General features: G+C 39.6%; 1 protein-coding gene across 2 annotated transcripts in view; it reads right to left on the reverse strand.

Moving 5' to 3' along the window:
• F8 (coagulation factor VIII) overlaps window positions 1-22804 on the reverse strand; it is a 185434-nt gene that overhangs the window by 15375 nt on the left and 147255 nt on the right. For both annotated transcript variants that reach the window (XM_003809957.4, XM_008962334.4), the window contains 3 exons: window positions 11895-12039; window positions 10530-10678; window positions 9242-9418 (listed from right to left, as the gene is read on the reverse strand). In XM_003809957.4, coding sequence (XP_003810005.2) covers window positions 9242-9418; window positions 10530-10678; window positions 11895-12039 — 471 coding nt within the window. The remainder of the gene's footprint in view (window positions 1-9241; window positions 9419-10529; window positions 10679-11894; window positions 12040-22804) is intronic.

Below are 22804 nucleotides of genomic sequence, written 5' to 3' on the forward strand. Positions count from 1 at the left end.
TCAAGGAGCATCCATGTTTTAGCATGGATCAGTACTTTGATTTTTTATGAATAAATAATAGTCCATATATGGATAGACCACATTTTGTTTATCTGTTCATCACTTGATGAACATTTGAGTTGTTTTCACCTGTTTGCTATTATGAATAGTACTTCTATATGCATTTGTATATTAGTTTTTGTTAGAGTGCCTGTTTTTAATTCTTTTGGGTCCACACCCAGGAGTAGAATTGCTGGGTCTATGTTAATTCTATGTTTTCCTTACTGAGGAACTGCCAAAATATTTTCTACAGTGGCTGCCCTATTTCACATTCTCATCATCAAGGAAGGTTCCAATTTCTTTATATTCTTGCTAACACTTGTTATTTTCCCGCTTGACATTTTGTTTTTGTTTTTTTTTAAATTTAGCCATCCTAGCAGGTTTGAAATGCTATCTCATTGTGGTTTTGATTTGCATTTCCCTAATAACTAATGATGTTGTCTATCTTTTCATGAGTTTGTTGGATCCTTGTATATCTTCTTTGGAGAAGTTCCATTGAAGTCCTTTACCCATTTTAAAATTTGGTTGTCTTTCTGTTGTTGAGTTGTAAGAGTTCTTTTTATATTCTGGGATACTAGGCCCTTTATCAGATATATGATTTGCAATTTTTTTCTCCTATACTGTAGATCATCTTTTTACTTTCTTGATAGTGTTCTTTGATGTACAAAAGCTTTTAACTTTAAAGATGTCTACTATATATATTTTTATATAGTTGTTGCTTGTGATTGTGGTGTCACATCTAAGAAACCATTGCCAAATCCAGTATCATAACAATTTACTTCTTTGTTTTTTCTTACAGTTTTATGGTTTTAGCTTTTATATTTAGTTTTTTGATACATTTTTAGTTAAATGATTTTTTACAGACAAGGTCTTGCTCTGACACCCAGGCTGGAGTGCAGTGGTGCGATCATGGCTCACTGCAGCCTCCACCTCCTGGGCTCAAGTGATCCTCCTCCCAGCCTCCCTAGTAGCTGGGACTACAGGTGTGTACCATCATGCCAGCTAATTTTTTTTCTTGTTTTGTAGATACAGAGTCTCACTGTGTTGCCCAGGCTGGTCTCAAACTCCTGAGCTCAAGTGATCCACCAGCCTCAGCCTCCCAAAGTGCTGGGATTACAGATGTGAGCCACCACATCCAGCCTTGAGTTAAATTTTGTATATGGTAAAGATCCAACTTCATTCTTTTGCATGTGGATATCCAATTGTCCCAGCACCATTTGTTGAAGAGACTATTCTTTTCCCACAAAATGGTCTTGGCACTTTTATTGAAAATCAATTGACCATAGATGTATAGGCTTATTTCTGGACTCTCAATTCTATTCCATTGATCTATGTGTCTATATTTTTGTAAGTACTGCCCTGTTTTGATTCTTGTAGCTTTGTAGTAAGTTCTGAAATTGGGAAGTATGACTCCTCCAACGTTGTTCTTTTTCAAGATTGTTTTGGCTATACAGGGTCCCTTGAAATTCCATCTGAATTTTAGGATAGATTTTTCTATTCCTCAAAAAAAAAATGTCTTTGGGATTCTGATAGAGAATGCTTTGAGGCCGGAGAATCGCTTGAGCCCAGGAAGCAGAGGTTATGTGTGAGTGGAGATTGCACCACCACACTGCAGCCTGAGCGACAGAGTGAGACTCCGTCTCAAATCAAAAAACAAACAAACAAAAAAACCCAGAATGCTTGCTTTGAATCTGCAAATGGTTTGTGGTAATATTCTTATCTTAAGAATATTATGTCTTCAAATCCATAAATCCAGGATGCCTTTTCATTTATTTAGTTATTTAATTTCTCTTTTAATTTTTAATTTTTAATTTTTTTCTAGTTGCTAATTTTCCATATTTGCTGTCTTCAGACCAGACAGTTCTTTAGTTTCTTTCAACTGGGTTTTTTTGTTTTCAGTGGACAAGACTTGCACCTCCTTGGTTAAATTTATTCCTAAATATTGTATTATCTTTGATGCTATTGTAAATAGACTTTTCTGTTTTCCTTTTCATATTTGTAATTGTTAGTGTATAAAAATACAATTGATTTTTGCATGTTGACTTTGTAACCTGCAATGGTTTTTTTCAACTGCCTAATAATGTTGGATAATTTGTCTTTTATTTTCATGTTTCCATATGTTATTACTTTAAAGATTTTATACATAATTATTTCATATTATGTATCTGATAATGTCAATATCTGGTGTTCTTCAAGTTTTAAATCTGCATTGATTGTTTCTGTTCACTTGTACTCAAGTTGTCTTGTTGTCTTGCATGTTTGCTGATCTATGTCTGTGATCTTATAATTTTAATATGTAGGAATCCTGGAGGCCTAAACTGGAGGTGCTTTTTTTCTAGAGTAGGTTGAGAATGGTTCTTCCAGGTGCCAGAGGATAATATTTATCTGCAACTTCTCTAGCTTCCTTCTGGGATTCATGACAATGCAGAATTCTCACACTGAGTTCTCCTTGCATTTTGCTCAAGGCTTAGTCTTCCAGTAACAACATTAATATGGGCATTCTGTCTGAGGAAAGGTCTTCCTTTTTATATTTGCTCATTATTCACCTCTCTCCGCTATGATTTCAGCTCATTATTTTAAAATAGAAGTTTGTGGGGGTTTTTGTTGATGGGGAGGCTGGAGATTCCCCTTTCTTTGCTAAATACAACAATGTATTGTCAGTGATATAGCCTTTTTTATTGTTGTACAATATACATAAAATTTACCATTTTAATCATTTTTAAGTGTACAATTTAGTGGTATTAAGTATACTCACAATATTGTGCACCCATTACCACTATCCATTTCCAGAACTTTTTCATCACCCCAAACAGAAACTCGTACTCATTAAAAATAACTCTCCATTTCTTCCCCATTCCAAGACCCTGGTAACCTCTTTTCTACTTTCTGTCTTTATGAATTTGCCTGCTCTAGATACCTCATTATGGTGGTTAATTTTATGTGTCAACTTGACTGGGCCATGGGGTGCCCACATATTTGATTAAACTTTATTTTATGTGTGTCTGTGAGAGTGTTTTTTGGTGAGATTAACATTTGAATTGGTAGACTAAGTAAAGCAGATTGTTCTCCCCAGTGTGGATAGAACTTATCCAATCAGTTGAAGGCCTAAATATAACAAAAAGGCTTACTGTCCTCTTAGTAAGAGACAGTTCCTTCTATTTGACTACCTTTAAACTGGGACTTCAGTTTTTTTCCTGCCTTTGGGCTCAAACTAAAACATTTTAACTCTTTCTGGGTCTGTAGCCTGCCGGTCTTTGAACTGGAACTACGAATCAGCTCTCTTGGGTCTCTAGGCTGCCAACTCACCCTGCAGATCTTGAGACTTGGCAGACTCCATAATCACATGAGCTAATTCCTTGTGTGTGTGTGTGTGTGTGTGTGTGTGTGTGTGTGTATGTATCTCCTCTTGGTTCTGGTTTTGTTTCTTTGGGAACCATGACTAATACAGATTTTCACACCAAGAGTGATTCTAAAGGAACAGAATTTTAAGGATAAATTTTATAAATTTGTTATTGGATTTCTGGAATTGGTTCTGTAACCTGATGAAATTTAAAGACACTAATGACTATTTTCAGTAGTAAAAATTGTCCATGGCATGATCTGGCAATAGAAATATGTAGGCCAGGCTGGGCGCAGTGGCTCACGCCTGTAATCCCAGCACTTTGGGAGGCCGAGGTGGATGGATCACCTGAGGTCAGGAGTTCGAGACCAGCCTGGCCAACATGATGAAACCCTGTCTCTACTAAAAACACAAAAATTAGGCAGGTGCCTGTAATCCCAACTACTCGGGAGGCTGAGGCATGATAATCGCTTGAACCTGGGAGATGGAGGTTGCAGTGAGCTGAGATCATGCCACTGCACTCCGGCCTGGGTGACAGAGCGAGACGCCATCTCAAAAAATATGTATATGCAAAATATCTCCATTGGATACTCCTAATCAACTACTTTTAAGAAGCAAGGGTCTTGGTGACTATGTATATTGACACTTATGAACATATTTGTCAAACTAATGAATATGATGAGATTAGTTGGTTGCTCCTAATGTTGCTGGAAAAAGTGATGAAAGAAAAGGAGGAGCTCAGGAATTTGAATTCCCAGCTCAAGAGCTGCATAAATGACTTGACAGATTCTATGTATGCCCTGAAGGAGACCCTTATCTACTGTAGCCACAGAGCTGAGATTGCTGAAAATCAAATGCCAAATCTCATCCTGTGACTAACTGAATTACAAAGCAAGCCAAACTCCCAGCTTTGCAGGGTGTCTACTGTTAAAGCAAGGGCAGTGATTGGGAAAGAATGGGGCACTACAAGTTGGATTAGGTATGTGTGGAAGACCCTGATTAAGCTGGGGACATTGAGCTCCTAAATATTGATGAGTCTTCTTTGTCAGTGAAAGTTTTCTCTCCATCCCTGTGGTGGCAGTATCTCCACTCCAGTCTAAGTGGATTAACCCTGCACTGCCTGAGGAAACTGTAATGGCTTCCCCTGAGGCAACTGCCATGCAAGATAATGCTGATTCCCTTCAGGACCCACCCTACCACCCCTCTTTGTTATTAGATCTATAACTACACTCAAGTCCCAGCAGGCGAGGTGAGGTATGAAGGTGACCCATGACAAGGTGCACTACACTCCAAAATCATGACTTGAGTTTTCTAATTTACACAAGCAGGAATCCAGAGAATATGTATAGGAATGGGTACTAAGGATGTGAGATAACGGTGGAAGGCACGTAAAGTTGGATTAGGCCAAATTTATTGACATGGGCCCACTAAGCAGAGATTCTGGACTTAATGTTGCATCTCAGGGAATTAGGAAGGCCTCTAACAGTTTAATTGGTTGGCTGAAACACAGACCAAAAGATGGCCCACAGTGAGCAAACTAGAAATTTCAGACTTGCCCTGGTTTAATGTAGAAGAAAGGAGATTGAAATGCTAGAGTGAATTTGTCATTTAAGACCTACTCACCAACACTGGGAGAGTTCAGAAGACACAGATCTCACTATTACTTTGAGAAATAAATTTGTGAGGGGAACCTCAGCATCCTTGAAGGGCTCTGTGATCACTCTTCTCTGTAGGTGACACCTTACAGCAGGACCTGCAGTCACTGAATTAGAAAACCTAAATACAATGGGAATAATTGGATCCTGGGGTGGAAGGGGCCAATGGGCAGCACTCAACTGCCAAAGGCAAGGTAAGTGTGGTTACCATAAGGGACAGCAGAGTCAAAGCAGCAGTTAGAATAGTATGACTTGCACAGACCTATGGTGTTGGCTAGTAGATTATAGTGTTCCTAGATGTGATATAGATAGAATGCCTACCAAATTCTTGAACTGCATAAGTGGAAAAGTTCTAGGTCAAGTGAACAAAAGTCTAACCTGAATAATAAAAACAGAGTCACGGCCTCTCAATCAATTCCCAGACTTGAGCAGGTTTACAGACCCAGCACTCCTTGAATGAAGGGGAGGCTCAGTCTCCTTGAGGAAGGACTCTGGTACACTGCCAAGAATACTGCCACTCTTTCTCTCAGCCTTCCCCAAAGGGACATATGGCCTTTCTATCAGAATAAATGTGCACTGAAGAAAAATAATTAATCAGACCTTTCAGGGACTACTGGACAATGGCTCTGAACTGGCACTAATTTCAGGAGACCCAAAATGTCACTGTGGTCCACCAGTCAGAGTATGGGCTTATGGAGGGTCAAATGATCAATGGAATTTTAGCTCAAGTCCATCTCAAAGTGGATGCAGAGGATCTGTGAGACTATCTTGTGGTTATTTCCCCAGTCCTGGAATGCGTAATTGGAACAGATATATTGAGCAGCTAGCAGGATCTTCACATTGGTTCCCTGACCTATGGAGCAGGGGCTACTGTAGTGAGAAATCCTCCTGTAATCCTCTGTGAATAACTATTCTCCTTTTGTGAGATAGCTCTTGGCCTACTACTGGGCCTTAGTAGATACTGAATGCTTAGCCACAGACCACCAAGTTGCCATGTGACCTGAACTGCCCATCATGAACTAGGTGTTATCTGACCCACCAAGCCATAAAGTTGGGTATGAACAATGGCACTCCATCATCAAATGGAAGTGGTATATACATGATCAGGTCTGAGCAGGTACTGAAAACACATGTAAATTACATGAAGAAGTAGCCCAAATGTCCATGGTGCCTGTTTCTGCTACCCTGCCTTCTCTCTCCCAGCCTGCACTTATGGCCTCATTGGGAGTTCCCTATGATCAGTTTACAGAGGAAGAGGAGTCTTGGGCCTGGTTTACAGACGGTTCTGCACGATATGCAGGTACTACACAAAAGTGGACAGTCCCTATCTGAGATACCCATGAAGGACAGTGGGCAGAATTTTAGGCAGTGTACCTGGTTGTGGACTTTGCTTAGAAGGAGAAATGGCCAGGTGTGCAATTATATGTCAAGTAATGGGCTGTAGTCAGTGCTTTGTCCAGATAGGGACTTGGAAGGAACATGATTAGAAAACAGGTGACAAAGAAATTTGGGGAAGAGGTATGTGGACAGATCTCTCTGAATGGGCAAAGGATGTGAATATATTTATGTCCCATGTGAATGCTCAACGAAGGGTGACCTCAGCAGATAAGGATTTCAATAATCAAGTAAATATGATGGGCCGGGTGCAGTGGCTCACGCCTATAATCCCAGCACTTTGGGAAGTCAAGGCGGGAGGATCACCTGAAGTCAGGAGTTCAAGACCAGCCTGGCCAACATGGTGAAACCCTGTCTCTACTAAAAATACAAAAATTAGCCAGGCATGGTGATGCGCGCCTGTAGTCCCAGCTACTCGGGAGGCTGAGGCACGAGAAATGCTTGAACCCGGGAGGCAGAGGTTGCAGTGAGCTGAGATTGTGCCACTGCACTCCAGCCTGGGCAACAGAGCAAGACTCCATCTCAAAAAAAAAGTAGATATGATGACCTGTTCTGTGGATACCAGTCATCCTTTTTACTCAGCCACCTATGTCACTGCCTGATGGGCTCATGAACAAAGTAGCCATGGTGGCAGGGATAGAGGCTATGCATGGGCTCAGCAACATGGACTTCTATTCAACAAGGCTGACCTGGCTATGGCCACTGCTAAGTGCCCAATCTGCCAGCAGTAGAGACAAACACAGAGTCCTCAGTATGGCAGTATTTCCCAGGATGATCAGCCAGCTATCTGGCAGCAGGTTGATTACATTGGAATATGTTCATCATGGAAGGGGCAGCGTTTTGTCCTTCCTGGAAGGAAACTGAACTACTGCTTCACAATGGAGGTATGGAAGAGTGTGTCTGGAATACAATAGATCCCTTAGAGTGTCTCTTAGTATTACCAGGCCCTATGATTCTGGTCAATGGGAAACTACAGCAACCCAATCCATGCAGGACTACTAGTGGCCCAGGCTCTTCAGGAATAAAGGTTTGGGTCACCTCATCAGGTAAAGAACCACAATCAGCTGAGATGCTTGCTGAAGGCAAAGTCAATACAGAATGGGTAGTAGAAGAAGGTAGTTATCAATACCAGCCAAGTTTTGTTATATCATGTTAGGTGGAATTATGACCTCATTTTTGTCTCTACTTAGAGATAAAGGAGATGTGTATGATGGGTGCTACATTGACAAGGGGTGGACTTGTCATGGTTAATTTTATGTATCTACTTTACTTGGTCATAAGGTGCCCAGATATTTACTCAAACATTATTCTGGTTATTTCTGTGAAGGTGTTTTTGAATGGGATTAACATCGAAGTCAGTAGACTGAGTAAAGCAGATTGCTCTCCCTAATGTGGGAGGCATCATCCAATTAGTTGAAGGCCTGAATAGAACAAAAAGACTGAGTCTTCCCCAAGTAAGAAAGTATTCTTGCTGCCTGACTGCCTTTGGACTGGAACATCAGCTTTTTCCTGCTTTCAGTCTTGAACTAAAACAGTTTAGCTCATCCAGAGAGACAGAGAGAGAGAGACAGACAGACAGAATCTCCTATTGGTTCTGTTTCTTTGGATATCCCTGACTAACACACTCATATAAGTAGAATCATATAATATCTATCCTTTTATGTCTGGCCTATTCACTTAGTGTATTTTCTTTTCTTTTTTTTTTTTGAGATGGAGTCTCACTCTGTTGCCCAGGTTGGAATGCAGTGGCGCGATCTCGGCTCACTGCAAGCTCTGCCTCCCGAGTTCATGCCATTCTCCTGTCTCAGCCTCCCGAGTAGCTGGGACTACAGGCACCCGCCACCACGCTTGGCTAATTTTTTGTATTTTTAGTAGAGACGGGGTTTCACTGTGTTAGCCAGGATGGTCTCAATTTACCGACCTCGTGATCTGCCTGCCTCAGCCTCCCAAAGTGCTGGGATTACAGGCATCAGCCACCGCGCCCGGCCTTCACTTAGCATATTTTGAAAGTTCATCATGTTGTGGCACTAATCAGAGATATAACCTTTTTTAAATGGGAATTTCTTCTAGAATATCCAATGTCTAGACTTCAGTTCACCAAACTGCCAGTTTGGTGAAGTCTTTCATCCAGCCTTGATGGATAAGGGAATTCTTCTTGGACATGATGTTTATCTGAGACTTAACGAATGAGTCAGGTGAAAGTGGCAGTAGAGGGTAGCTAGAAAAATGTTCCAGGTAGAAGAAATAGTATCTACTTAAAAGCCTGGTATGAGATATAATGGCTGTATTTAGTGACCTGAGAATTTCTTGGTATGGATGGAGCTTAAAGAGCCAAGTGGCAAGAGACTGTATTAGAGAGATTGGTAAGGACCACATCATGGTTAATTCTTGGTGAAAAAAGAATATAAAAAATACCAAAGAGAGGAACTATTCCTTCCCCCATTACTCATGGGGTGATAAGACTTTATGTCATGTCTTTTAATCAGGACAATTTGTTGAATTATCCAGCAAACCCAGATTAAGAATGAAGACTTCCTGGACCACTAAACTTAAAGGTCAAAAAGGCTTGGGAATCAAGGTGCTGATGAGGAGAATTAACTCTTGGATCTACTCTGCCCTTTTCTCAGTATTTTACCTTTTTCTTAAAGTCACTGTGTTCTCTCAGAATGCCTTTTACAATGTCTTGCTACCATAGGTACTTAATAAATTTTGCTCTGAAAATTTGGTCATATATCAACCTTTTTATGTTATGTTAAGCTCTAGGAGAGGTGGTATTTTTTTTCTTTCTTTCTTTCCAAGGAGACCAGCATACCTTTACTTTGCCATTCTGAAAAAAGAGAGTCCAGTGATGGCCATCTTGACTGCTGGAGATGAGGAACTCCTTCACATACATGCTGGTAAGCAGAGATTTTACTCCCTGAGTAGTTATTCCTGTGACTTTCATTGTCTTCTGGAAGTCCACTTGCAGCCACTCTTTTGGATTATTCACCTGAGGGCAATAGAGTTGGACTAGTAGCCTCTTGGTCACCATTTACTCCCAGAAATTCCCAAATCCCTCTTAACCATACCACAGCACTTCTCACTCTACTTTCTTTTTTGAGATGGAGTCTTGCTCTGTCACCCAGGCTGTAGTGCAATGGCATGATCTCAGCTCATTGAACCTCTGCCTCCCGAGTTCAACCGATTCTCCTGCCTCAGCTTCCCGAGTAGCTGTGGTTACGGGTGCCCACCACCATGTCCAGATAATTTTATATTTTTAGTAGAGATGAGGTTTCACCAGGTTGGCCAGGCTGGTCTTGAACTCCTGACTTCAGGTGATCTGCCACCTAGGCCTCCCAAAGTGCTAGGATTACAGGCATGAGCCACTCTGCCCGGCCTCCTTCCTTCCTTCCTTTCTTTCTTTTTCTTCCTTCCTTCTTTCCTTTCTTTCTCTCTCTCTCTCTCTCTCTGCCTCTTTCAGACAGAGTCAGGCACTGTCGCCTGGGCTGGAGTGCAATAGCGTGATCTCAGCTCACTGCAACCTCCGCCTCCCGGGTTCATGCGATTATCCTGCCTCAGCAAAAGAGTGATCTAGAACTCCTGACCTTGTGATCGGCCCGCCTCAGCCTCCCAAAGTGCTGGGATTACAGGCATGAGCCACCGCACCCAGCCTCCACTTTCCATTGGCTAGTCAGTCTCTCTTATTCAACTCTAAGCAACTTCAGGGCCCAAATTTTTCACAATTCACCTTTGTATCCCTAGGCTCATCCTAGGGATACTAAGATGTGCAGTAAATGTTTACTTTTCATTGATGTAATGAGAAACCTGGAAAGAAAGCTAATTGTTGATATTTGTCTGTAAAATGGACTTTAGCTTCTACAATTCTTTGACAGATATTAGCTCAGTACTAGATATGCAGATTCTTCTTCCAGGAGGTTCAATTAGAGATCATTTCCCCCAAATGCCTGTGTGGTTGTCTGCCCATAACCAAACTTCCTTGACACACTTTTTAGAACTAACAGTTGACAGAAATACCTCAGAAGAAACAGTCAAGGCCTTCCCCGATTTTTTCCCCAACCACTGCTCTGAGTCAGTTAAACAGTAAATCTGTTGCCTCTTACCTGAGGTCTCCAGGCATTACTCCTCCCTTGGAGGTGAAGTCGAGCTTTTGAAGGAGACCAGGTGGCAAACATATTGGTAAAGTAGGATGAAGCAGTAATCTGTGCATCTGATATTGCTTTACTCTCCATTCCCAATGGCATGCTGCAACCTCAAAGAAAAGAAAAAAGAAGGTTATCACAAGGACATGCTTCAGCCTCAGTTATACTGAGCAGCTTCCACTGATATTCTAGGGCTACTGTCATCATAATATCATTTCTCAGGTGTTAACTTTTGCACAGATTCTGTTATTGGTTTTTTGTTTTGTTTTGTTTTGTTTTTGTTTTTTTGAGATGGAGTCTCACTTTGTCACCCAGGCTGGAGTGTAGTGGCATGATCTCAGCTCACTGCAACCTCTGCCTCCCGAGTTCAAGCGATTCTCTTGCCTCAGCCTCCCGAGTAGCTGGAACTACAGGCGCCCACCACCACACCCGGCTAATTTTTTGTATTTTTAGTAGAGTTGGGGTTTCACCATATTAGCCAGGATGGTCTTGATCTCCTGACCTCGTGATCCGCCTGCCTTGGCCTCACAAAGTGCTGGGATTACAGGTGTGAGCCACCACGCCCGGCCAATTCTGTTATTGCTATCTGTTTTCCGGCCAGCTCTTCCCACTTTGTGTGACTCTTTAATTTTCTTTGTTTCTTTTCTTCTTCTACTTTTATTTTAGATTCTAGGGGTACATGGGTAGGTTTGTTGCATGGGTAAATTGCATGTCACTGAGGCTTGGTGTATGAATGATCCCCTCACTCAGGTAGTGAGTGCAGTACACAATACATAACCTTCTAACCCACACCCCCCTCCCAACCTCTCCCCTCCTGAGTGTCCATCATTGTGTCCATGTGCATTTAATGTTTAGCTCCCACTTATGAGAACACATGATATTTGGTTTTCTGTTCCTGCATTAGTTCATTTATGATAATGGCCTCTAGCTGCATCTATGTTGCTGAAAAGGACATGATCTCATTCTTTTTTATGGCTGCATAGTATTCCATGGTATGTATGTACCACATTTTCTTTATCCAATCTGTTGTTGATGGGCATTTAGGTTGACTCCATGCCTTTGCTACTGTGAATAGTGCTGAAATGAACATATGCGTGCATGTGTCTTTATGACAGAATGATTTATATTCCTTTGATTATATACCCAGTGATGGGACTGCTGGGTTGAATGGTATTTCTGGGTTTGCCCAGGACTATGCTGGTTTTAGCACTGACAATTTTGTGTCCTGACACTGGGAACCCCTCCCCCAGTCTCAGGATAACTAGAACAGTTAGTCACCCTACCCATGGTTGAGGGAAGAAGGATATGGGATGACTTGGCACTTACTATTTAAATCACAGCCCATCAACTCCATGCGAAGAGTGCTGCGAATGCTATAATGAGTTGGGTGCAAACGGATGTATCGAGCAATAATTGGAGGGTTAAAAATATTGTGTTTTATCCCAGATGAATCCACATTGCCAAAGAAGACCTGTATGGAGAGATTAGCACAAATACATGGAAAGTGAATACAGAGTAAAAAGCAATTTCTGTCAATCATATCTTCCTTCTAATTTGCTTTGTGCGTTTCTCAACAGCATCCAACATCTACATAAGACAACTATGGTTAGATGGATGTTACGATGGTAGACACAAAGGAGGAAAGCACCAAGAAGAAGTGGGAACAAAGGAAATTATTAGGTCTGGGGCAAGTGAAGTTATTTTCTACTTTGAGTTCCTGTAAAAGGTTCATAAAAGTTGAGGAAGCCATTTGGGCTCTGCTACTCCAGCATGGTCCACAGACCAGGAGTAGCAGCATCACCTGAGGGCAATTCAAAATGCAGCATCAGGAGAACGGTATCAGTGAGTTGATGGGATAGGAGGTCCCTAGCTCTTGTTCCCCCACAGGAACAATAATTTGACAATGATCTATGGACAAAAGTGTCTTTGTGGGAGCCTTGGGATTCAGGTAGGAGGTTGAGAAACCCTGGTAGAGCTCAAGAACAAAGATGAATACTTTAATAAGGCAGGCCCACATTCTAGCGGCAGGCCTGTCAACTGTAGTTCTGGTTGTGGACCCAGAAGCAGCCCACCACCCTGGGGACTTAGCTCCAGAGTTGTTTGTATATGGTCCTACCACTATCCCTATCTGCCCAGGAATCTGGGAGGAGCAACTCCCATTGGCAACCCCAGTAACAGGGCTCCCAACTGTGGACTCTGAAGCAGCCCTGTACCTAAAGCAGCTTCAGTACCACACTACCATGGTCTTGGGGAAGTTTTGCCTACTTAGGAAACAGGTGGGAGTCATGCCAGTCCACCTCTGGAAGTAGGCCCACCAACTAGACCTGACTGTGGACTCAGAAGTAACCCTGTGAGCCAACTCCAGTCTTGCTGTACCATGTTCTGGAGACAGTCCTGCCTGAATCCACACTTACCTGTGCCCCCATAACAGGCCCACTGACTGTGGGCCCAAGTGGGGACCCTGAAGCAGCCCTTTGACCCAGCTCCAGGCCCACTGCATCATGGTCTGCAGGCAGTCCTGCCCACTCAAGGACCCAGTGAGTGCTACACCTATCCAAAGCCCTGGTAATGGGCCCATTGTCTGAGTACCCAACTTCAGACCAGAAGAGGTGTCAGCTCACTCCAATGCACAGATACCAATGCAAGGCTATGTGGATCATGAAGAATCAGGCAAATATGACATCACCAAAGGGAACTAATAAAGCTCCAGTAACCAACCCTGAAGAAATGGAGATTCATGAAATTTTTGACAAAGAATTCAAAATAATCATTTAAAGAAGCTCAATGAGCTACAAGAGGATACAGGAAGATGACTAACAAAATGAGGAAAACAATACATGAACAACATTAGAAGTTTAATAAAGAAATAAAAACCATAAAAAAGAACCAAATAAAAATCCTATAGCTAAAGAATATTGCTGAATATAGCTGAAGAATGACTGAACTAAAAAATTTAATAGCGATCTTTAATAGCAGACTCAATCATTCAGAAGAAAGAATCTGTAAACTTGAAAACAAGTCATTTGAAATTATCTAGTTAGTGGAATAAAAAGAACAATGAGAAAGAGTGAAGGAAGAACAGAGGACTTATGGGACATCATCAAGCAAAATGATAGATGCATTATAGAAATCTTAAAAGGAGAAGAGAGAGAGAAAGGAAACTTATTTAAAGAAATAATAGGTGAGAACTCCCCAAATCTAGGGAGGGAAAGTGCCATCTGGATTCATTAAGCCCAAAGATAACCAAATACATTAAACCCACAGAAGTCTACAGTGAGACGCATTATAATTAAATTTTCAACAAAGACAAAAGAGAATTTTGGGGTAGTAAGAAGAAAGTGAATTGTCACCTATAGGGGAGCTCCATAAGACTATGAGTGGATATCTCAGCAGAAACCTTGCAGGTCAGGAAAGAGTGGGATGATATATTCAAAGTACTGAGAGAAAAAAATCCAATCAACAATACTTTATCTGGAAAAACTGTCCTTTAAGAATGAACACAAAGATAAAGCCTTTCTCAAACAAAAACTGAGGGGATTTGTCACCATGAGACCTGCCTTATAAGAAGTGCTAATAGTTCTTCAAGTTGAAATAAAAAAAAAACAGTAACACAAAAGCATATGAATCCTTTCACTGCTAAAGGTAAATATAAAGAGAAACATAGACTATTGTAACACTATAATGATTGTTATAAATCACTATTAATATTAATTTATAAATTAAAAGACAAAAATAGTAATAGTAACTATAGTGACAGAAATTTGTCAATGGAAACACAATATAGAAGGAAGTAAAATATGACGTCGATTACATAAAGTTGTGGCGGGGGGAATGAGTAAAGTATAGAGTTTCTGTATGTGATTGAAGGTGTTGTCAGCTTAAAACAGACTGCCATAACTATAAAGTGTTCAGTTTGATCCCTGTGGTAACCCCCCCGACCCCCCCCACACAGTAGATATACAGAAGATAAAGAGAAAAGAATCAAAACACATCCAAGCAAAAATCATCAAACCACAAAGAAAGAAAAAGAAGAAAAGAACAAGAAAACTACAAAACACAAAACTATTAACAGAATGGCAACAGAAAGTCCTAACCTATCAATAATTACTTTAAGTGTAAATTGACTAAACTCCCCAATCAAAAGACACAGAGTAACTGAATGGGCTTTTTAAAAAGCCAACAATTCAGAGATGGGAAGTAAGAAACAAAAATAAACAGGATCCAACTACATGTTGTTGATAACAGACTCACTTTTGATTTAAGGACATACATAGGCTGAAAGTGAAGGGGTGGAGAAAGTTATGCCATGCAAACTGTAACCAAAAGAGAGCAGGGGTGGCTATACTTGTATGAGAAAAAATAGTCTTTAAGTAAAAAACTGTGACATGAGACATAGAAGGTCATTATATAATAAAAGGGTCACTTGAACAGGAAGATGTAATAATTATAAATATATATGTACCCAACATGAAAGTACCTAAATATATAAAGCAAACATTGACAGACATGGAAGGAGAAATAGATAACAATATAATATAGTTGACTTCAATACTCCACTCTCTATAATGAATAGATCATCCCAACAGAAAATCAATAAGGACAAAACAGAACTGAAGAATAAAATAGACCCAATGGACCTAAAATGTATATACAGAACTTTCCACCCAACAGTAGAATTATCAAGCACACACAAAACATTCTTCAGGACAGATCACCTTTCAGGTCACAAAACAAGTCATAATAAATTTAAGAAGATTAATATCATACCAAGTATATTTTCTGGCCACAATGGATTGAAACTACAAATCAATAACAATAAGAAAACATGAAAATTCACAAATATGTGGAAACTAAACAACACATTCTTGAACGACCATTGGGTCACAGAAGAAACCAAAATCTCGATAATATACCAAAACTTAAAGGATGCAGTAAAAGCATACTAATAGGGAAATTTATAGCAATAAATGCCTATATTTAAAAAGAAGAAACATATGAAATAAACAACCCAACTTATCACCTCCAGGAACTACAAAAAGAAGAAAAAAAAAAACTAAGCCCAAAGGTAGCAGAACAAAGGAGATAATAAATGCTAGAACAGAAATAAATAAAAAAGAGAATAAAAAACAATTGGAAATAATTGACAAAACTAAGAGTTGATTTTTCTGAAAAAATAAACAAAATTGACAAGTCCTTATCTAGACTACGAAAAAAAGAGAGAAGACTCATATAAATAAAATATAAATGAAAGAGGAGACATTACAACTGATGTCACAGAAACAGACAGAACCATAAGGGACTATTATAAGTGTCAACAAATTGGTTAACCTAGAGGAAATGGATAAATTCCTAGAAACATATAACATACCAAAACTGAATAACAAAGAAATAGAAAGCCTTAACAGACTAACAACAAATAGGGATATTAAATCTAGTAATCAAAAACCTTCCAACAAAGAAAAGCCCAGGACCAATGGCTTCATGGATGAATTCTATCAAACATTCAACGAAGTATTAATACCAGTATTTCTTAAACTCTTCCAAAAAATACAAGAGAGAACACTTCAAAACACAATTTATTAGCCAACATCACCCTGATACCATATCCAGGCAAAAACAACACTAGAAAAGAAAACTACAGGCCAGGCCAGGTGTGGTGGCTCAAGCCTGTAATCCCAATGCTTTGGGAGGCTGAAGCAGGCAAATAACTTGAGGTCAGGAATTCGAGACCAGCCTGGCCAACAAGGTGAAAACTCATCTCTACTAAAAAAATACAAAAATTAGCTGGGTGTGATGGCATGTTCCAGTAGTCCCAGCTACTCAGGAGGCTGAGGCAGGAGAATCGCTTGAATCCAGGAGGTGGAGGTTGTAGTGAGCCAAGATCATACCACCACTGCACTCCAGCCTGGGCGACAGAGCAAGACTCTGTCTCAAAAAAAAAAAAAAAAAAAAAAAAAAAAAGAAAAAGAAAACGAAAAGAAAAGAAAGAAAACTACAGGCCAATATCCCTGATGAACACGGATACAAAAATCCTCAACAAAACACCAGCCAACCAAATTCAACAGCACATTAAAAGGATCATTCATCATGAACAAGTGGTATTTATCCCTAGGATGCAAGGATGGTTCAACATGGGCAAATCAATCAATGTGATATACCACATTATCAGAATGAAAGATGAAAAACACATGATTATTTCGATCAATACAGAAAAAGAATTTGACAAAACTAGATATCCATTCATAATAAAAACTTTCAGCAAGATAGATACAGAAGGAACTTAACACAATAAAGACCATATAGGAAAAGCTCACAGCTGATATCATAACCAAATGTGGAAAAACTGAAGGTTTTTCCTTTTAGATACTGATATGGTTTGGCTCTATGTTCCCACTCAAATCTCACCTTGAATCGTAATCCCCATAATCCCCACATGTCAAGGGAGGGACCTAGTGGGAGGTGATTGGATCATGGGGATGGTTTCCCCCATGCTGTTTTCCTGATAGTGAGTTCTTATGAGAGCTGATGGTTTTATAAGTGTTTGACAGTTCCTCCTTCACACACTCTCTCTTGCCTGCTGCCATGTAAGATGTGCCTATTTCCCTTTCTGCTATGACTGTAGGTTTCCTGAGGAAAGAACATGGGACTTATGGGACAGCCATGCAGAACTGTGAGTCAATTAAACCTCTTAAAGCTTCATAAGTGAAGGAGAAATGAAATTCTTTACAGACAACCAAATGCTGAGGGATTTTGTCACCATCAGACCTGCCTTACAAGAGCTCCTGAAAGAAGCACTAAACATGGAAAGGAACAACTGGTACTAGCCACTGCAAAAACATACCAAATTGTAAAGAACATTGACACTATGAAGAAACTGCATTAACTAATGGGCAAAACAACCAGCTAGCATCATAATGACAGGATCAAATTCACACATAACAATATTAACCTTAAATGTAAATGGGCTAAATACCCCAATTAAAAGACACAGACTGGCAAATTGGATAAAGGGTCAAGACCCATCAGTATGCTGTATTCAGGAGACTCATCTCACTTGCAAAGACACACATAGCCTCAAAATAAAGGGATGGAGGAATATTTACCAAGCAAATGGAAAGCAAAAAAAAAAAAAAAGCAAGAGTTGCAATCCTAATCTCTGATAAAACGGACTTTAAACCAACAAAGACCAAAAGAGACAAAGAAGAGCATCACATAATGGTAAAGGGAAAAATGCAGCAAGAAGAGCTAACTATCCTAAATATATATGCACCCAATACAGGAGCACCCAGATTCATAAAGCAAGTTCTTAGAGACATACAAAGAGACGTAGACTCCCACACAATAATAGTGGGATACTTTAACACCCCACTGTCAATATTAGATTAATGAGACAGAAAATTAACAAGGATATTCAGGACTTGAACTCAGCTCTGGACCAAGCAGACCTAATAGAGATCTACAGAACTCTCCACCCCAAATCAACAGATTATACATTCTTCTCAGCACCACATTACACTTATTCTAAAATTGATTATGTAATTCGAAGTAAAACACTCCTCAGCAAATACAAAAGAATGGAAATCATAACAAACAGTCTCTCAGACCACAGTGCAATCAAATTAGAACTCAGGATTAAGAAACACACTCAAAACCGCAAAAATACATGGAAACTGAACAACCTGCTCCTGAATGACTACTGGGTAAATAATGAAATGAAGGCAGATATAAAGATGTTCTTTGAAACCAATGAGAATGAAGACACAGCGTACCAGAATTTCTGGGACACACTTAAAGCAGTGTTTAGAGGGAAATTTATAGCACTAAATGCCCACAAGAGAAAGCAAGAAAAATTGAAAATTGACACCCTAATATCAAAATTAAAGAATTAGAGAAGCAACAGCAAACAAATTCAAAAGCTAGCAGAAGACAAGAAATAACTAAGATCAGAGCAGAACTGAAGGAGATAGAGACACAAAAAAACCTTCAAAAAATCATTGAATCCAGGAGCTGTTTTTTTTGAAAAAATCAACAAAATAGATAGACTGCTAGCCACACTAATAAAGAGGAAAAGAGAGAAGAATCAAATAGATGCAATAAAAAATGATATTGGGGATATCACCACTGATCCCACAGAAATACAAACTACCATCAGAGAATACTATAAACACGTCTATGCAGATAAACTAGAAAATCTAGAAGAAATAGATAAATTCCTGGACACATACACCCTCCCAAGTCTAAGCCAGGAAGAAGTTGAATCCCTGAATAGACCTATAACAAGTTCTGAAATTGAGGCAGTAATTAATAGCCTACCAACCAAAAAAAGTACAGGACCAGATGGATTCACAGACAAATTCTACCAGAGGCACAAAGAGGAGCTGGTACCATTCCTTCTGAAACTATTCCAAACAATAGAAAAAGAGGGAATCCTCCTTAACTCATTTTATGAAGCCAGCATCATCCTGATACCAAAACCTGTCAGAGACACAACAAAAAAAGAAAATTTCAGGCCAATATCCCTGATGAACATCGATACAAAAATCCTCAATAAAATACTGGCAAACCAAATCCAGCAGCACATCAAAAAGCTTATCTACCACAATCAAGTTGGCTTCATCCCTGGGATGCAAGGCTGGTTCAACATATGCAAATCAATAAACATAATCCATCACATAAACAGAACCAATGACAAAAACCACATGATTATCTCAATAGATGCAGAAAAGGCCTTCGATAAAATTCAACACCCCTTCATGCTAAAAACTCTCAATAAACTATGTATTGGTGGAACATATCTCAAAATAATAAGAGCTATTTATGACAAACCCACAGCCAATATCATACTGAATGGGCAAAAACTGGAAGCATTCCCTTTGAAAACTGGCACAAGACAGGGATGCCCTCTCTCACCACTCCTATTCAACATAGTATTGGAAGTTCTGGCCAGGGCAATCAGGCAAGAGAAAGCAATAAAGGGTATTCAAATAGGAAAAGAGGAAGTCAAATTGTCTCTCTTTGCAGATGACATGATTGTATATTTAGAAAACCCCATCGTCTCAGCCCAAAACCTCCTTAAGCTGATAAGCAACTTCAGTAAAGTCTCAGGGTACAAAATCAATGTGCAAAAATCACAAGCATTCCTATACACCAATAACAGACAAACAGAGAGCCAAATCATGAGTGAACTCCCATTCACAATTGCTACTAAGAAAATAAAATACCTACGAATACAACTTATAAGAGATGTGAAGGACCTCTTCAAGGAAAACTATAAACCACTGATCAAGGAAATAAGAGAGGACACAAACAAATGGAAAAACATTCCATGCTCATGGATAGGAAGAATCATTATCATGAAAATGGCCATACTGCCCAAAGTAATTTATAGATTCAATGCCATCTCCATCAAGCTACCACTGACTTTCTTCACAGAATTGGAAAACACTACTTTAAACTTCATATGGAACCAACAAAGAGCCCTCATAGCCAAGACAATCCTGGACAAGAAGGACAAAGCTGGAGGCATCATGCTACCTGACTTGAAACTATACTACAAGGCTACAGTAACCAAAACAGCATGGTACTGGGGCCAAACAGATATGCAGACCAATGGAACAGAATGGAGGCCTCAGAAATAACACCACACAGTTACAACCATATGATCTTTGACAAACCTGACACAAACAAGCAATGGGGAAAAGATTCTCTATTTAATAAATGGTGTTGGGAAAACTGGCTAGCCATATGCAGAAAACTGAAACTGGATCCCTTCCTTACACCTTTTACAAAAATCAACTCAAGATGGATCAAATACTTAAACGTAAGACCTAGGACCATAAAAATCCTAGAAGAAAACCTGGGCAATACCATTCAGGAGATAGGCATGGGCAAAGACTTCATGTCTAAAACACCAAAAGCAATGGCAACAAAAGCCAAAATTGACAAAGGAGATCTAATTAAACTAAAGAGCTTCCACACAGCAAAAGAAACTATCATCAGGGTGAGCAGGCAACCTACAGGATGGGAGAAAATTTTTGCAATCTATCCATCTGAGAAAGGGCTAATATCCAGAATCTACAAAGAACTTAAACAAATTTACAAGAAAAAAACAAACAACCCCATCAAAAAATGGGCAAAGGATATGAACAGACACTTCTCAAAAGAAGACATTTATGCAGCCAACAGACATTTGAAAAAATGCTGATCATCACTGGTCATTAAAGAAATGCAAATCAAAACCACAGTGAGATACCAACTCACGCCAGTTAGAATGGTGATCATTAAAAAGTCAGGAAACAACAGATGCTGGAGAGGTTGTGGAAAAATAGGAACGCTTTTACACTGTTGATGGGAGTGTAAATTAATTCAACCATTGTGGAAGACAGTATGGCGATTCCTCAAGGATCTAGAACTAGAAATACCATTTGACCCAGCAAATCCCACTACTGGGCATATACCCAAAGGATTATAAATCATTCTACAATAAAGACACATGCACATGTATGTTTACTGTGGCACTATTCACAATAGCGAAGACTTGGAACCAACCCAAATGTCCATCAATGATAGACTGGATTAAGAAAATGTAGCACATATACACCATGGAATACTATACAGCCATAAAAAAGGATGAGTTCCTGTCCTTTGCAGGGACGTGGATGAAGCTGGAAACCATCATTCTCAAAAACTATCACAAGATCAGAAAACCAAACACTGCATGTTCTCACTCATAAGTGGGAGCTGAACAATGAGAACACATGGAAACAGGGAGTGGAACATCACACGCTGGGGCCTGTTGGGGGGTGGGGGGCTAGGGGAGGGATAACATTAGGAGAAATACCTAATGTAGGTGACGGGTTGATGGGTGCAGCAAACCACCAGGGCACGTGTATACCTATGTAACAAAACTGCACGTTCTGCACATGTAACCCAGAACTTAAAATATAATTTAAAAAATAAATAAAATAAAAAGCATCCAAATAGAAGAGAATAGTAAAATTATCTCTTTTTGCAGATGACATGATCATACATGTAGAAAACTCTAAAGACTCAAGAAAAAACTGTTAGAACTAATACATGAATTCTGTAAAGTTGCAGGATACAAAATCAACACACAGAAATCAGTGGTGTTTCTATACACTATAAAATATCCCAAAGGAAATTAGAAAATAATCTTATTTACAATAGCAACAAAAGAATAAAATACTTAGGAATAGACTTAACCAAAGAAATGAAAGACTTGTACAATGAAAATATAGAAAACATTTATGAAGGAAATTAAGACACAGATAAATAAAAGATATTCCATATTCCTAGATTGGAAGAATTAGTATTGTTAAAATGTCCACACTACCCAAAGTAATCTATAGATTTGATGTGATCCCTATCAAAATCTCAATGGTGTTCTTCACAGAAATAAAAAAAAATTTTTTAATTAATATGAAATCACAAAAGACCCCAAGGAGGCAAAGCAATCTTTTTTTTTTTTTTTTTTGAGACAGAGTCTTGCTCTGTTGCCCAGGCTGGAGTGCAGTGGTGCAATCTTGGCTCACTACAACCTCTGCCTCCCAGGTTTAAGTGATTCTCCTGCCTCAGCCTCCAGATTAGCTGGGATCACAGGGGCCTGCTAGCACACCTGGCTAATTTTTGTATTTTTTCAGTAGAGACGGGGTTTCACCATGTTGGCCAGGCTGCTCTTAAACTTCTGACCTCAAGTGATCCACCCGCCTCAGCCTCCCAAAGTGCTGGGATTACAGGCGTGGGCCACCACATGCAGCCTGGCAAAGCAATCTTAAGCAAGAAGAACAAAGCTAGAGGCATCATACTTCCTGATTTCAAAATATACTACAAGTCTCCGGTAATCAAAATAGTATGGTACTGGCATAAAAATAGACACATCAACCAAGGGAACAGAATAGAAAAGCCCAGAAATAAGTTCACACATTTACAGTCAACAGATTTTTGACAAGGGTGCCAAGAACACACAACGGGGAAAAGAGAGTCTCTTCAATAAATGATATTGGGAAAACTGAATATCCACATGCAGAAGAAAGAAATTGGGCCCTTTTCTCACACTATACATAAAATTCAACTCAAAATTGATTAAACACTTGTATATAAGACCTGAAACTATAAAACTCCTAGAAGAAAACAGGAAAAAAGCTACCTGATATTGATTTGGGCAATAATTTTTTTATATGACACCAAAAGCACAGGCAACAAAAACAAAAATAGAA

This window comes from Pan paniscus, chromosome X (genome assembly GCF_029289425.2).
Source record: "Pan paniscus chromosome X, NHGRI_mPanPan1-v2.0_pri, whole genome shotgun sequence".
NCBI lineage: Eukaryota > Metazoa > Chordata > Mammalia > Primates > Hominidae > Pan > Pan paniscus.